Below are 15,040 nucleotides of genomic sequence, written 5' to 3'. Positions count from 1 at the left end.
CTCTCTCTTTCTCTCTCTTTTTCTCTCCTCCCTTTCCTTCTCCCTCTCCCCCCCTCCCTTCCCCCCACCTCTCCATTCCTTGCCGGCAAATCCCTGAAAGTTTGGAAAGAGGAGGAAAAAAGCTGTTACACTCTTAACATCTTCACTTAGGAAGAGAATAAGGAGTAAATCGGACTGGAGAGATCAACTGTTGATAGAAAAAGCACTACTTGAAACGTTGTAACTGTGACTGTCAGAAAAAAATAAAGAGAAAAGAAAAGGCAAAGACTGGAGGGATAAAAAAGCAAGGAAGAAAAGTGAGCAGTCATCTGTTGCTCTTCTCCCTTGTTCCAGTGTCTTCCAAAGTTTCGGGATGGGCAAGGGGGCCTTCCATTTGCAGACCTAAGGAAAGACAACCTGTACTGGGACATCGCATAGGGGACCCCTGGGAGCCGCCCTGCAGCAAAGAAGCCGCCCTTCTCGGGTCCATCCTTTTCCTAGCAGAGAGGAGGGCGGAGAGCCAGCGCCTCCCCGGCCTGGGCCCGCCCTCAGCCAGCAAGCATGGTTCTCCGGCTGCGACTGCCTGGCGAGTAGAGGGAGAAGACTCAGGAGTCAAAGTTAAGTCAGTAACCCAAGCAAGCTCAAGCTGGGGCAGCTGAAGCACCCACAGGGCACGCGTGCGCTGGCGATCACCGGCCAGGATCCGGTGAGTGTTCCCAAGCGCTGCGGGGCAGAGAAGGGATAGCCTAAGAGGTGGGAAGGCCGGCTCTAGAACAGGATCCTTTCTTCGCCCCTGGAGAAGGGGTCCTGGAGATTGACTAACGCACAGCGGAAGATGGGGAAACATCCCTGAAAAAGCCGGGAAGGCGGCCTGCCAGAAGCAGGTCCCCTAGGCTCAGCCTGTCATCCATCCAGAAGCAGGGAGTCAGTCGCTCAGAGCAACTTGGCAAGGCTTCCGGAGTGCCGGGGCCGCGGGACTGATGCCAGTTCCACCACCCCTGGTGCCTGCCTGCGCATGGGCACAATCCTATTCCACGACGAAGTGGAGAACTATATGAACACCAAACGTCCCTGCCCTGTGCCGCTATCAAGTCCTTTCTTGTCTGTTCTTTTCTCTTCGTAAGAACTTTTCTGCGAAGATACTAACTTTTCTGTGGAAACTGCTGAGAGTAAAAAGTGCAAACTGATGGAGAGGACCTGCTCCTTCCTAGTTTTTCCAGCATCCGCGGGTTAAACCATCACCTCCAGAGCATCGAAGTTGTGGGAAGTGGGGACAGCTGGGAAGGGAGCAGGATTTTGTTGCCACCTTCAGCTGGATCTAGCCCTCCGCGTGCATGAGTGTGCCAGTAACAGCAAAGTGGGCAGGGTTCTGCATGTGGAGTCTCTGCTGGGACCCGAGTGAATGGCCCCCAGGGACAGCGCGGAGCCTCAGCCTCCGCCACCTCCTCTGGGCTGGGTGTGGCCTGGAAAGATAGTGGCAGTGGCTATGGGTGCCCTGGCAGGCTTCTGGGTCCTCAGCCTACTCACCTATGGCTACCTGTGCTGGGGCCAGGGCTTAGACGAGAAGGGGCCCCTGGGAGCTCAAGCTGAAGAGAGACCTGAAGCAGGCTTTCCGGGCACCGCCCAACCCCACATCATTTTCATCTTAGCTGATGATCAGGGATTTAGAGACGTGGGTTACCACGGATCTGAGATAAAGACGCCCACTCTTGACCAACTCGCTGCGGAAGGAGTTAAACTAGAGAACTACTACGTCCAGCCTATTTGCACACCGTCCAGGAGCCAGTTTATTACCGGAAAGTAAGTGTTACCACTTCTAGTTATTATTTGAAAACATCGTAAACCTTCATTTAAATTGGTTTCTCATTTAAGAGAGAAACAGGAAGTATCGGGCGGTGGGAACAATCCAATGAATGAACAGATGAATGGGTGAATGATGTACAGTCTCTCAATATTAGTGTGAATAGCCAGGCCCTATTCTCCTGCCTTGCCTCTCCCTGACAGCTAGCTGTGAGCTTTTGCATGGTGTCAGGCTTTTTTACTCATCCAGCAACCAGAGAACTCGTTGGTTCCTGCTTGGACTCTGGTTGGATCCTCAAGCATGTTCACATTTTGTTTCGGGTACAGAGCAGAAATCACAAAGCAAGGTGTCATTTACAAACTCTTTGTTACAAAAATCTAGAATTGCATGACCAAATCCCCAGGTCGTCACAGAGACAAGAGAGGCCACAAAAGCAGAAAAAAAAGGGGGGGGGTCCAGGGTGATGGGTATGGAATATGCCTCTGTTGGTCTCTTTGTTTCTTCGTTGGTGCTTTTTTTCTTATGGTACCATATCTAACTGCCAAGACAATTCTGAAAATGCCATGAAGTTCAGTGAAATTTGCTGCTGTTTCTCTGAGTGGGGAGGAAGTCTGAGTGACTGTCACGGTGCAGAGACCTGAAATGCATTGAATGCTGTCATTCTATTTAGCAGACTAAATAGAATCTTCTTAATGTGTTCATACATTTTCCTGGTTTTACTCTATCAGAATATCCATCATTATAACTTGTTTACGTGGTGCAAATTCAGATTGAAAGGCAGGTAAAGCAATAGGGTCAGGGGTCAAGCTACTCCTGAACAGTTCACGCTTCAATTTACGTGTCTTGTGAGTTTGGTTTCAGGACAGAGAACCCTTGCTTCAAGTGAAGTTGTTCTTGGAGTTGGATGCTGTCAGAGTAGCCAGTAACCAGTCTGGAAAAATTAAGACTTCAGTGTTTTGTAGGAATCTTGGTCTTGCAAAGACTTTTGCTTACAGCATAATTTCCACTGCTTAACACACTGTCAAAAGTTGCCATCACTAGGATCAAAAAAAACAAAAAACTTTTTTCATCTTTAGAAAGAAGAGGTAGAGAGCACGGCATGGTGGCACATATGTTCAATCCCAGCACCCAGGAAGCAGAGGCAGGCAGACCTCTGAGGGGTATACACAGTGAGTTCCTGGTCAGTCAGAGTTACAAAGTGAGATCCTATCTCAAACATACAAAAAGGAAATAATGGTAAATAGAAGAAAGAAAAGGAGAGGATGGGGAGGAGAAAAGGGAAGGGTCTCAGTGTCCTTAAGAGTCATTTTCATTGCATCGTAAAGTCAAGAGCATTTGATATTTATAAAAGAGCAATTGTTGGCTGGAAAAATAAGCCCATCTGTGGCCTAGGATTACGTTCTTCATCTCTATTCCCAGCCGTCCTTATCCTTGGCTCATGAAATGAACGTGTCATAAAGACACTTCAACTGATTTATAGAATTCAAATTTGCATGGAGAGCCAGCAGAAGTTGAAAAAAATATGAAACCGAATTATATAAACTTACTTTACTCAATAAAGTGTGTTCAAGGCTTTTCGCTGAATCGGGACGTTTGGCCCTAAACATCTTATACTGATAAAATGTCTATTCTGCATTTACGGTTATCTGGAAGTTTACCTAATAAGATGGAACAAAATGAAGATGGGAACAATTCCTGGTTTTCCCCTTTAATCAAGGGCTGACTCAGCGTTATCAGTGCAGCCAAGCATGCAGTAAGAAGATGCTGAATCCTGCTAACATTTCATGTTCCGTCCAATAAGTTGCATAATTGCTTTGTAGACAAGAAAAGTTCAAATCGCTCCTGTGATTTGATATAGATTTTTACTGGAGTTAAGCAGTGGGGAGACGTCTCACTTGGAGTTTTCCCTGGGACTTTCCTATACATGAGTACAGTTGTAAAAAAAAAAAAAAGTGGTCATGAGTGCCTAGTTCTGGGCTTAATGTCAATACTTCAGGCCCAAGAATATGGCACTTATCCTGTCTGTGAGAACATGTCTGTGCTCTCCGCATCCTCTAAAGGGAAAAGGAAGGAAGTGATAAAAGTCCCGGTGGGATGGATTATTTCAAGAGGAAAGTAGGTTATGTGAAATGTGAGAGGAGTCGGCTATCTTTATGCCAATTGAGCAGAGTCTAATGTCTGGAGCTGAATTCACTTTCGATACCATCAACACAACACTCCTTTTTATATCTTTGGCGTTTTTAATTTTTTTTGAATCAAGATGTGAAACCGTCTTTTATGCTGCCTAGCTAATGTAACAAATTCCCTCTACAATTTATATCACACCACTCTGGCAACACTGCATATCAGTCACCATCAGGAAGCTGTTAGTGCATGCAGACTGCTGTCTGCAAACTGAGGAACCATTGAGGAACCCTGCTCTCTAGGTGGTAATTCTCAAACTTGGAAGTGCAGAATGAGTCACCTCAAGGGCCAGTCGAAGTGCAAATCTCTAGGCCTATGCATCATTCAGCTTCAGGAGCGATGGGGGGTCTTTCCAGAAATCACTAATAATTTTATGAATATGTTCCGTTATTCTGATGACAATGATGCTTGTGGTGAATTAAATTAAATTTTTATTTAATAAGCATCTTTATTAAACACAAGAATCTAGGGAGCTATCATTGTTACACACGTTCCTGTTTTACATAGATTGGTAAGAGTCCAAGAGGGATAATGATCCTATGTGGTCAATGGATGCTCGTAATTGTTCTGATGACAGAAAGGATAATTGAGAAAGTGTCTGCCTGCATTCAATCCATTTCAAGGTAACTTTATTATTCTTAAGGAATTGTTCCAAGTGGTAACCCAGAGAAATAACACCACTTCTTCTTTAAGAAGATCATAATGATGGCTTCTGAATCATGGGATATGCAAACCTTAGATACACATTTCCAAAGACCGAAAGAAAGACAGGCAATCTGAATTGGATTTCTCTCATAATAAGTCATTGTCTTACTCTTATGGATTTCTCCATGCTGGCGTCTATTGATGTAACTCGTTGAATCTCTCAGTGTGATAGTGTTCCTTTGTGTAAATATGCTACAGTGTATTTACCCATTCTATCATCAAGAATGTTGGTGCTTTCCAGTTTGATACTATTATGAAAATACTGCTAAACATTTGTCGTGCTTTGTTGAGCAGATCTTTGCATTCCTCTTGTTTTTTTTTTTATCAAGTAGAGTTGCTGAGGTACAGGTACATGTGTGTGTGACTTCTGTAGATACTGCCCCAGTATAGCAGTATAGCAGTTCCCAATGTCATCATTTCTGAGCTTGAACTATGAATCGCTGCAACTATGTAGCAAATTCCATCTGTGCCAACAGTTCGTGTTGTCTGTTCCACTTTAGAACTCATGGTCATTGCACACTGGTATGCTGTCCTGATTAAAATTTCCATTTTCATAATAACTAATAATATCGAGTGTCTTTTAGTAAATATTCATGTCCTCCCATTTTCTGTTTAAGTGACTGTTCAATCCTTGATGGAGTGTGATGACTATTTATAAAATCTTCTTTTTCTGTTTGTACTGCACGAATCTTCCACTCTTGCTGTTTCAGTAATGGGGTTGTTAATGACTAGGTTTTAATTTTATTCTAATTTAATTTCTGTTATTTTCCTTTCTGTGCTTATTTAAGAGTCTAGCTTATACTGTATCATTATAATAGGCTTTTCCTCCTAAATCTTTTATTGCCTTATTTTTATATTTAGATCAACTGGAATTAACTTTTAATGTAGTATTAAATCAGAGTTCCAAAGTATTTGCTCTTCTCTCTCTGTCCATTTGGCCTGATAACTTGAATTTGACCCCCAGAACCCACAAGGTGGCAGGAGAGAACTGACTCCCAAAGGACTCCCTAGGATTGTATACACACACACACACACACACACACACACACACACACACACACACACACGGGGGAGGGAGAATGAGAGAGAGATAACTTTTAAGAACACATGTTCTCCACAGCATTGCAGAATCATCTTCATAAACTGTTACATTTGGTCCATTCCTAGACTCTTCTCTTCTATAACTTCTAATAACTATCCTTTTTTTCCAATGGAACCTTCTCTTAAATATAGTTGTACAATAAATATTAATGTGTAGGCCAGGGGTTCTCAATCTTCCTCTTACTCTGACCATTTAGTACAGTGCTTCATGCTATGGTGATGGCCAACCTTAAAATTATTTCATTGTTACTTTGTAACTGTCATTTTTTATTGTTGTGAATTGTACTGTAAATATCTGACATGCAGGATATCTATTCTATGATCCTTATGAAAGGACTGTTAGATTCCAAAGGGGTTAGGATGCCACAGGTTGAGAATCGCTGATCTAGAACATAAGTCCTCCTAATTGTCCCTGAAAATCACCTTGGCTGTTTTTTTTATTTTTTCACTCACTATGAAAGGAACAAAGATGGTTACAAAGTGCAAAGAGATTGGAAACTTGATTGGGGAACTATGGAGGAGTTCATTTTGAAATCATTCTGCTTTCTAAATAACATAAAAAGTGAGATCACTGAGAATTAAAATTTAGATGTCTGAAAAGGTTGGATATAAAATCGTTTCTAAAGGGACTGAAAAAAATGAACTGAGCAGGGAAATGCAGTCAGAAAGCTGGCAGTCCAGAACACCCACCTGAGCTTTGTGCTTAGTTTTGCTGGGGTCAGACATAGTGGTTTCTGTCCTGCCATATTCAGGTGACACATGGGTAAGCGTGTCAGTTGCAGAGCTGGATTTACGCAGTTTGGGAGATTTCCAAAACAAGCACAATGACTGATCAAGGACTTGACTGTGGAAAGAAGACATATAGGGAATGTATGTTCTGACAGTCGGTGGTCTGAGTTTGCAGATAGTGTTTGAGTGAATGGATTGCTAAGTGAAAGGACAGGAAATAGTGGTTGGGAAAGCTCATGATGGGGCAAAATTCCCAGGAGTGCAGTGTTTACACATGACAGAGAAGTGGAGGCAGAGTGAGCTAGAGGGTGAGGTCTTTGGAAGTTAAGATGTTAGGATAGAGTGCATTGAAAATTATGAGGACAACCATAGGGAAGAGGATGGTGACCCAGTGCTGGTCTATGTCTTAGGGATGGGGTGAGGCATAGAATTAGCTAAAAGACTGTGAGACTAGTCTGTTTCACCACTTCTATTTATTTCTTTCAAGGGATTGCACTTCTGAAGGGAGACAATAGCAATAGCTGATAGGAAGTGTTAATGAGAAAGTAAGACGATGAAAAAGCAACTAAATTTTGGAGTAACTCTCAGCATAAAGTGAGAAGCTTAGGGGACTAGTTTTAATTAGCCTATCATATGTTGCATGACCTTGTGTGTACACACACACATTTCCCATCAACATCAAGGTCATACATGAGTCCTACTCTATCTACTTGATTAAGATCCTAGTTGTAAGTAGTGTTCTGTACCCAGATAATGTTCAATACTAGTTATTACAAATTCACTCCTTACCTTCACAAATATTTAGTTAATGCCGAGGCACTTGTAAAAATATAAATGTTTATAGTTATCTGTAGATAAACAAGAATTTCCTTCAAGCCTTACTTCACCTTTAAAAGATGAATATAGCAAGCGGAGAGTGGCTTTCAAGCCTCTCTTAGATTGTCAATAAAGAAGAACCCAAAGCCAAGGTGATCCAGATGATAGCTGCTAGTCCTTCTCAACTTTAGGATTAGCTGAGAGTAGACGAGTTGGTTAGGTAGGCTAGTGGCATACATTGATGATCAAAGTGCTGAATATTCAATGAGCCTCAAAAGGCTCATTTAAAATTAGACATATTCATCATCTGGATAAATATCTGTCCAGGTAATACTGTTGAGTTTCTTAAAATGCTATTCCAGATGGTTGAAATGTATCCAGGTGCGGAGGGCTAAGAATTACGAACTCTAGCAAAATTCTACAGATAATTTTGATTTCATCTCATCCTGTGGCTATTTTACTATGATATTATTAGTTTGATGAAATGTTCTTTTATTAGTCTAAATATTAAACATCCCCACTAGTGGTTTTACTTTAAGGCATCTATCTGTGTCTCTGTGTGCTCTATTGTAATTAAAAGAAGAAGGAAATCTTTCATACTCTTGTCTTTTAGCTTTTACCCCCTCTCTCTTCCAATTCATCTAGTACAGTTGCTTTACTAAAACATGAGACTCATAACAACAGCCCCTTCAGCAAACAACGCCCTTGGTTCCCCAACGTATCAAAAATGAGAAAAGAAATTAATTTTCTCTGAGGGGTTTCATGTGCCTGTTCCTTTTCAAGCATCCTGCCTTTTAATCTTCACACCCAATATTTGAAAATATTCATAAAATATTTAACAAATGTTCTCATTTTTATGGATCAAATATTAACATTTTAGGGGAGTTATATAAGCTGACCGTGAGCACATAGCTTCTAAACTACAGAGCATGCATTTTTGAGCTTAAACTGTATGGCTCCATCAACATTCTCAAGTCTTTCTTCAGTGCCTTCTGCCTCACATACAGGCTATAATCACACCTTAGCCTAGTTTTTGGGCAGTTTCTTCAGCCTCTGCATTTTCAAACTTTCCACACCAGAAGAAGGGACAAATGTCTCAAGGTTTCTAGGGTTCCTCTAGCCGCTCCCCATCTCTTTGCTTCACTTCTGGAACTCACACCTTTGCACTGTTTGCCCAAATGTCAGCCACTAGTTACGGTTCAGCAGAAACTCCACATTCCTCATGCAGCTTCCCATGAGCTCTTAGCCAGAAATAATTTATCTTAGCAGTGACCTTCCACAATTATTCCTATAACTGTCTTATTAGGCATGATTTTCCACTCCTTCACAGCTCTTAGGAAGCCTTTTACCTCCCTTGCTGGCCCTCTGAGAAGCAAGATTCTGATTTATAACTCCATAAATTTCACAGGACCCAGTCCAGGGCTCTGTGTTCCTAGGTGCTAAGTAAACAACTGAGGAATGAGAGAAAGAAGAGTTGAATAAGCAATTGCTTATTTCCCGTATGTAGAAAATGTGATAAAGCAAAAAAAAATGGTCCAGAACTTTTTTATTGAAAATGAATTTTTTAATAAAATATATTCTGATTACTGTTTCTCTTCCCCTAAGTCCTCTCAACTCCTCTCCAACTCCCCATCCACCAAAATCCACACTTTTTCTTTCCCTTTCTCTTTAAAATACTAATGAGAAATAAATAACAATGTGTTAGGGATGTAAGATTGTGCCCAATTTCACTCTCAGGGCTGGGACCCCTTTCATCAGGCCCAGACCAGTGTAGGATGATTTTTTTCCCTAGTTCCATTCATTTACTAGCCAATTTCATTTTTATAAGAGCTGAGTAAATGTAAATAAATAGTCATGAATGTATGGGGTTGGGATTTGGAATGGGAGGGTCAGATGGAAAGGGGGAGGTAAGAGTGAGGTAATTTAATTTTGAATACCATATTGCTTCATGGTTGACACTTAGTAGTTGCGTCAACGCTAGTTTTGAATTAGCACATAATCTAGGCTTGGTGGAAATGAAACTTCGGTGTGCTTGGTGGCCACTATTTCAATAACCTCCTAAAAGACATGGGATACTTGCAGCATCAGAATCCACCCCTACAAAGAATTGGAGTGAAATTCCCACAACACAGCACTAGTCCTGCCAGCACTTCCCATTCCCTAGAGGCTGAAATCCAGTTCTAAGTCCATCTGAAGACCTACAAATCTGACTCATTGATGACTCTACTCAGGGTCAGCACTGCAAAGGTTCTAGCACTTTCTCGCAGGGCTGTGTGCCCTCCCACAGTCATCTTCCCGGTAGGACTATTCTTCACTCTCCTCTGGGAAACCCCACTGTGTGGCTGCAGACCCTCTACCACTCTCCTCTCCTTTCCCAGAGTTTTCTGGTTGTTTTCTCACCCTACACCAGCACAATGGCACTCATGCCTCATTTTCTGTCCTACAGTGGCTATTGCATTTCAATCATTGTAATATGCTGTCAACATGAACTTCTTTCTTCCTAATCCCCAAATATGCAATATTACACTAAATTTAAAATCACATGCAAATATAAATTCTTGACATGGAGGTATACCTATCATCCCAGTTATCCAGTTACCCTTCCAGAAGAATTATGACTTTGAGGCCAACTTGTCCTCTGTTCTGGACCCTAACTCCAAATAAACACAAGCACATGCATATGGAGAGTTTTATTTTTAACCCAATTCTGGAGTTGATTTATTTAAGACCAATCGAAACAAATATTCCCCAAATCTCAAGTGTAGAACCTTTACCTGAAATTCTGACCACACTGGGTTCTCCCTTCTGATATGTGTCCTAATCTTCTGAACTAGCATTCCTAATTCTTTAAAATGTGTGTGTGTGTGTGTGTGTGTGTGTGTGTGTGTGTGTGTGTGTTACATGTATTCAGGTGCCTATCAAGGCTAGAGTAGGGTGTTTGATCTCCTGGAGTTGGAGTTACAGGTGGTTGTAAGCTGCTCACTGTGCTTCTTATGAACCAAACTCAGTTCCTCTAAAAGATCAATAAGTGTTTCTGACTTCTGAGTCATCTCTTCAGGCCCCATTCTTAAATTACTTAATACTTTTGTCTTTGCTTGGTTTCTATTGTTGTGAGGAGACAAGACTATGGCAACTCCTATAATGGAAAACATAATTGGGGCTGGCTTAGAGTTTCAGGGATTTAATCCACTATCATCATGACAGAAAGCATGACAGCATGCAAGCATACAGGGTACTAGAGAAGGAGTTGAGAATTCTATATCTTGAGCCACAGACACAGAAGGGAGACTGAGTGCCACACTGGATGTAACTTGAGCATATGAGACTTCAAAGCCCACTTCTACAGTGACCCACTTTCTCCAACAAGGCCACACCTACTCCAACAAGGCCATCCCTCCCCTTGGCCTGGGTCAAGCATTCAAACACATGAGTGTATGGGGACCATACTTATTCAAATTACCCCCATCTGCCAATATTGTAAAAGATCCCCATAAAAGTTTTTCAGTCACAGTAAGTCATATCTTTTGTATTGTTGACAGCAAATTTACAGAACAATTGTTATTGCTCATAAGCCATTTTGTATCTTCCTTCTCCTCTGCATCAATGAATCAAGAAAAGACAAAGACTTGACTTCTTCCATTTTCTCTCCCCCTTCATAATTTATAGTTTTATCCCCCAAATCTTTCTATCAACATTTAGATGAGTTCAAGTTTCTTCCATCTAAAATAAACCAAAGTTCTATAGATATTTGACCCAAATTCTATGCTGTCTCACTTAAGAAAAAATAGTGAATTATCTGTTCTTGTTAACCCATTACATTAATAACCTATGCTCTAATAATTTATGTTGTAAATTTGATAGTATATGTATACTGGTATAATATTAACTAATAATAACTATTTTATACTATAATTTTATATCGATCTTCCAATAGATGTAGGCAAAAATGAGTGGACCTATCTAAATCTGTGTCTCTATATATTCTCTGAACTCCATTTTGTGTATGATGAACTCACACATAGAGAGATTTGTTATCTTGGCAAAGTCCCAAGGTAATGAAAATAGGATTCTAATTTAAGAACTGATTTTTCCACTCCATTACCTAGGTGATTGAGAGGATGGACTTGGTTTAGCTGTACAGTTTATCTTCAGGATAGAAGTCAATAATATGTTCCTCCAGTTAAAGCAACTATAGCAAAAATAGACATCATTACTTAAAAATTTATTTTCTATCTGCCTTCTCTATTCAAATTTGGTGCATTGATATAAGTTCTTATTTTGGTTTGTTTCATATATAAATTTAGAATTACAATATCAGTTTATCTTCCCTTAGTGAGAGACAAAATTTGTTAATATTTTATCATTACTCTGATAACTTAAATCTTCAACATATATAGATCCCCTAAGACAATTAAAATGTGCCTGAAATCCAACTTTTGTTACTGTGTTAGAAATGTTAGAAACAGCAATTATCTACTTCCTATATTTTAACTTTGAAAATTTTAAATAATTTATTCAAATACATTGCTGATTCTAATAGCCTCCCTTTTACGTTTCTATTTGTTTTTGAGACAGTATGCCATGTTTCCCAGGCTGATCTCAAACTTTCTATGTAGCTAAGAATGACTTTGAACCCGGACTCTTCCTGCCTCCACCCCAAAGTGCTAAAATTACAGGCAATTTCCACCACACCTACTTTGTTTCTAAGAAGCTCCTAAGTGTTAATATTTAGAATTTGCGACAGTAAGTAGCACTGAAAATCACATGAAGGACTTTTTCGGCCTACTGCCCTTGGTTTCTTCTCTAGTGGTTCTCCTGCAGAAGGTCTAGCGTGGAATGTGAGGTTCCTCTTTCGCAGCCATCTCCCCTGGGGTGGGGAATAGGTGTTTCTGAGGGCCATGTTGAGTGGTACTACAACAGAGCTCTGGTCCAGTGTTCTGTACAAGTATGTCTCTCACTTTCCCACTACCATTGACATAACACCTAGTGAAATCTCAGGAGCAAGTTGGAAGACTTGTGGTTCAGATTTTATAGTTCCAGCATTTTGGAAAGAGATTCCTTTCTTAGGCAAAGCAATTTGTTTAAGATAAAAAGGACAATAGGCTTTCTGAGAACTAAGTCATAAAACTAAAGCTATTCAGACTTGTAAACATTTGGAACATTGCCAGTTTTGAACTTTAATACCTCAATTCCCACTGGAAGAAAAAGTAAGTCAACAACACAGTCTGTCAGAGGTAGTAGCCTTCTCTGCAAAAGATGAGAAGGCAGGAAGGAGGGTTTAAGTCAGAAATTGTGGGCCAGCAATATTACAGAGATCAGGGATTAAAGGATAAACTTGTAGCGAACTGCTCCAAGAAAGAACAGAAAATGCACAGGTCTTGGGAGAGTGGTACCTCTGATGTGCCGAGGTACCACCCAGAAGGGATCCCAGTGAAAACGGAACAGAGACAGGAGAAGGAAAGGAAAAGAAATGGGGTAGAAGAAGTAACTGAAACCATCTCCTGAAGGCAAAGACTTTTCCTCTGAGTTAGCAGGAGCTACTGGAAGTTTGAATCTTAGGAACATTGTGATCTCAGGTAGGTTTATGGGATTCCTTCAGTAGCTGCACTGAGGATAAATTTAGAGGGGAGGTTTACCCAGGGAAGACCTGCTACGGATACCTTTACTCTGTCCTATGCAAGAATTAATAGTGTTTAGACATTAAGCAATGGGTGAGCTCTGATTGGTTACTAAACAGATCCAGCAGCCATGAACATCCAACAGATGAAACAAAGGGAGAGATCAAAAATCTTCAAAGCCAGAGGTTATTGAGCAAAACGGGAAGTGTTTTAGTGAATGGGTGTTGTTCAAGCAGCAGTTAGAACCAATCACAAAGGAATTGCTGGAAATTATGCTTCTGTCTTTAAAGCCTAGAATAAATAATAACCTTTGACTTCCCCTTGCCTTTTGCTGGTCCTATAGGTTTTATAGCTTGAAAAGTTACAGCCATAAACATATTTTTAAATTAAGCACAAGAGATAGAGCAGAATATCTACATCAAGTTCTGACATGGACACTCAGTAATATTTTAAAAGAAGGCACAGCCACACTGGTGACTATGACCAAGAGGTATTGCCAAGGGAAAGGTGTTTGTTTGGCCATGGTTGTCCAGGCCAGCATTAACTGTGTGAATTTGTCAGTTCCCATCATTGTTCCAAATCCTGCACACAACATATCCAGTCACTCAAATGCTTGATGAGGACAGGAACTCAATAAGAAAACTCCATGCATGTTGTTTTGAGTGTGAGATGTCCCTCGTTGGCTCATTGTCAACCAGTAGGACTATATGGGAGGCTGTGAGGCCTGCCAGCTGGAGGTGAGTCATCAGCAGAGGTCCATTATGAGGTCCTAGCTTCTTCCTGCTTCCTGCCCACCAAAATATGAGCATACCGCATTACCATTGCTGCTACCACCACAGACCAAGCCACCCCACAACCATGCCTTTCCAGAAATGTCAAAAGAAACCTCCCCTTCAAGTTCTTCTGTTGACCATTTGGTTACAGTCATGAGCAAAGTAAAAGACTATGAAAATGAAAGTGCTGTGGCTTCAGATATTAATCATATTTAATGTCAAATGTCCATGCATACACAGGCACACACGTTTCTCTTTGTTTCTCCTACTGTAGCAAAAGATTGAGCAGGCTGGTTCCACATAGGACTTTTTAGAGTTACAACTTTTAGGGATTGATTTCTGAGAGTATTGATTTCTCTTTTAATTGTGGCACATATTTCTTCTCTCTGTTTCTTAATTTTCATATGTCTAAAAATGTGCCATTTTGCTTTTATTTTTAGAAAATGGTCTTGAAAAAAAAATCTTTTCCACATGCTGATCTCTTCTTTGTTCTCCAGGACACATCACTTGTTGAGCAACCCATGAGCCAGCCTGGGAAGTAATACTGCTGTGTTCTGCAGTTGCTTTCTGGGCCAAATAATAAACAACTGCACCAATAGTAGAAACAAGTCTAAAAAGATAAATGTTTCCTACAATACCTTCTTCTTAGTTGCCACAGCAAACTTCGAAATTAAAGTATAAAGTCTGTCCAACCTAACATATAAGCCCAAGCATCCATTCCCCTGGCTTTTAAAGACAAATGTTATAGAGTCTATTTCTAATACAAAAGAAAGTTCAGTCTTTCTTAAGTGAAATAATGTCTAAGGAATTCACTATCATTTCGAATCTTTCCTCTCTGTGTCTCTGTCTCTCTCTCCTTTCTCATATTTAAAAATTTCCATTGGTTACAGAGTGATGCTGTCTGTGACAGTTGTGTTGAAAGATATCATATTTGGGTACTCCCATTCCCTTCTTCTGCTATTTAGTGTGAAACTCTGGACAAGTTCAGTTGTCTTTTTCTGTGGAATTTTACCACTCAATGTCCCGAAGCCTTCTCAACCCCCCACACCCTCACTGGCCGCTGACGTTGGCCTGTCCACTGTCTACACGGAACCACACACTAGTCTACTTCTCCCATTACTCCCATTGCAGTTTTGGACAACAGGAGTCGGCAGGCTTGCACACGTTGTCTGCCATTGGTATCTTGGCTTATTTCCTTGTTGGGCTTGAAGCTTGCTCTGTGATTTGCAAAGTCTTTCTCATTGGGGAACTTCTTGTTCAAATGCCATCTTTGACAGAAAAGCTCAATACATCAGACATGAAAGCAGGGTGCCTGGCAGGTTCCCAGACACCAA

At 40.9% G+C, this 15,040-nt stretch overlaps 1 protein-coding gene across 1 annotated transcript in view; it reads left to right on the top strand.

The window, feature by feature from the left end:
* Positions 1-492: 492 nt before the first annotated feature.
* Arsj (arylsulfatase family member J) overlaps positions 493-15,040 on the top strand; it is a 73,158-nt gene continuing 58,610 nt past the window's right edge. Inside the window, exon 1 of the mRNA XM_048456979.3 lies at positions 493-1,779. Within this exon, the coding sequence (XP_048312936.3) occupies positions 1,382-1,779 (398 nt within the window). The 5' untranslated portion in view covers positions 493-1,381. The remainder of the gene's footprint in view (positions 1,780-15,040) is intronic.

The sequence above is a fragment of the Myodes glareolus genome, chromosome 17 (genome assembly GCF_982192425.1).
Source record: "Myodes glareolus chromosome 17, mMyoGla1.1, whole genome shotgun sequence".
Lineage (NCBI taxonomy): Eukaryota > Metazoa > Chordata > Mammalia > Rodentia > Cricetidae > Myodes > Myodes glareolus.
Note: the sequence above shows the minus strand (reverse complement) of the source record. Positions and strands in the feature narration are given on the sequence as shown.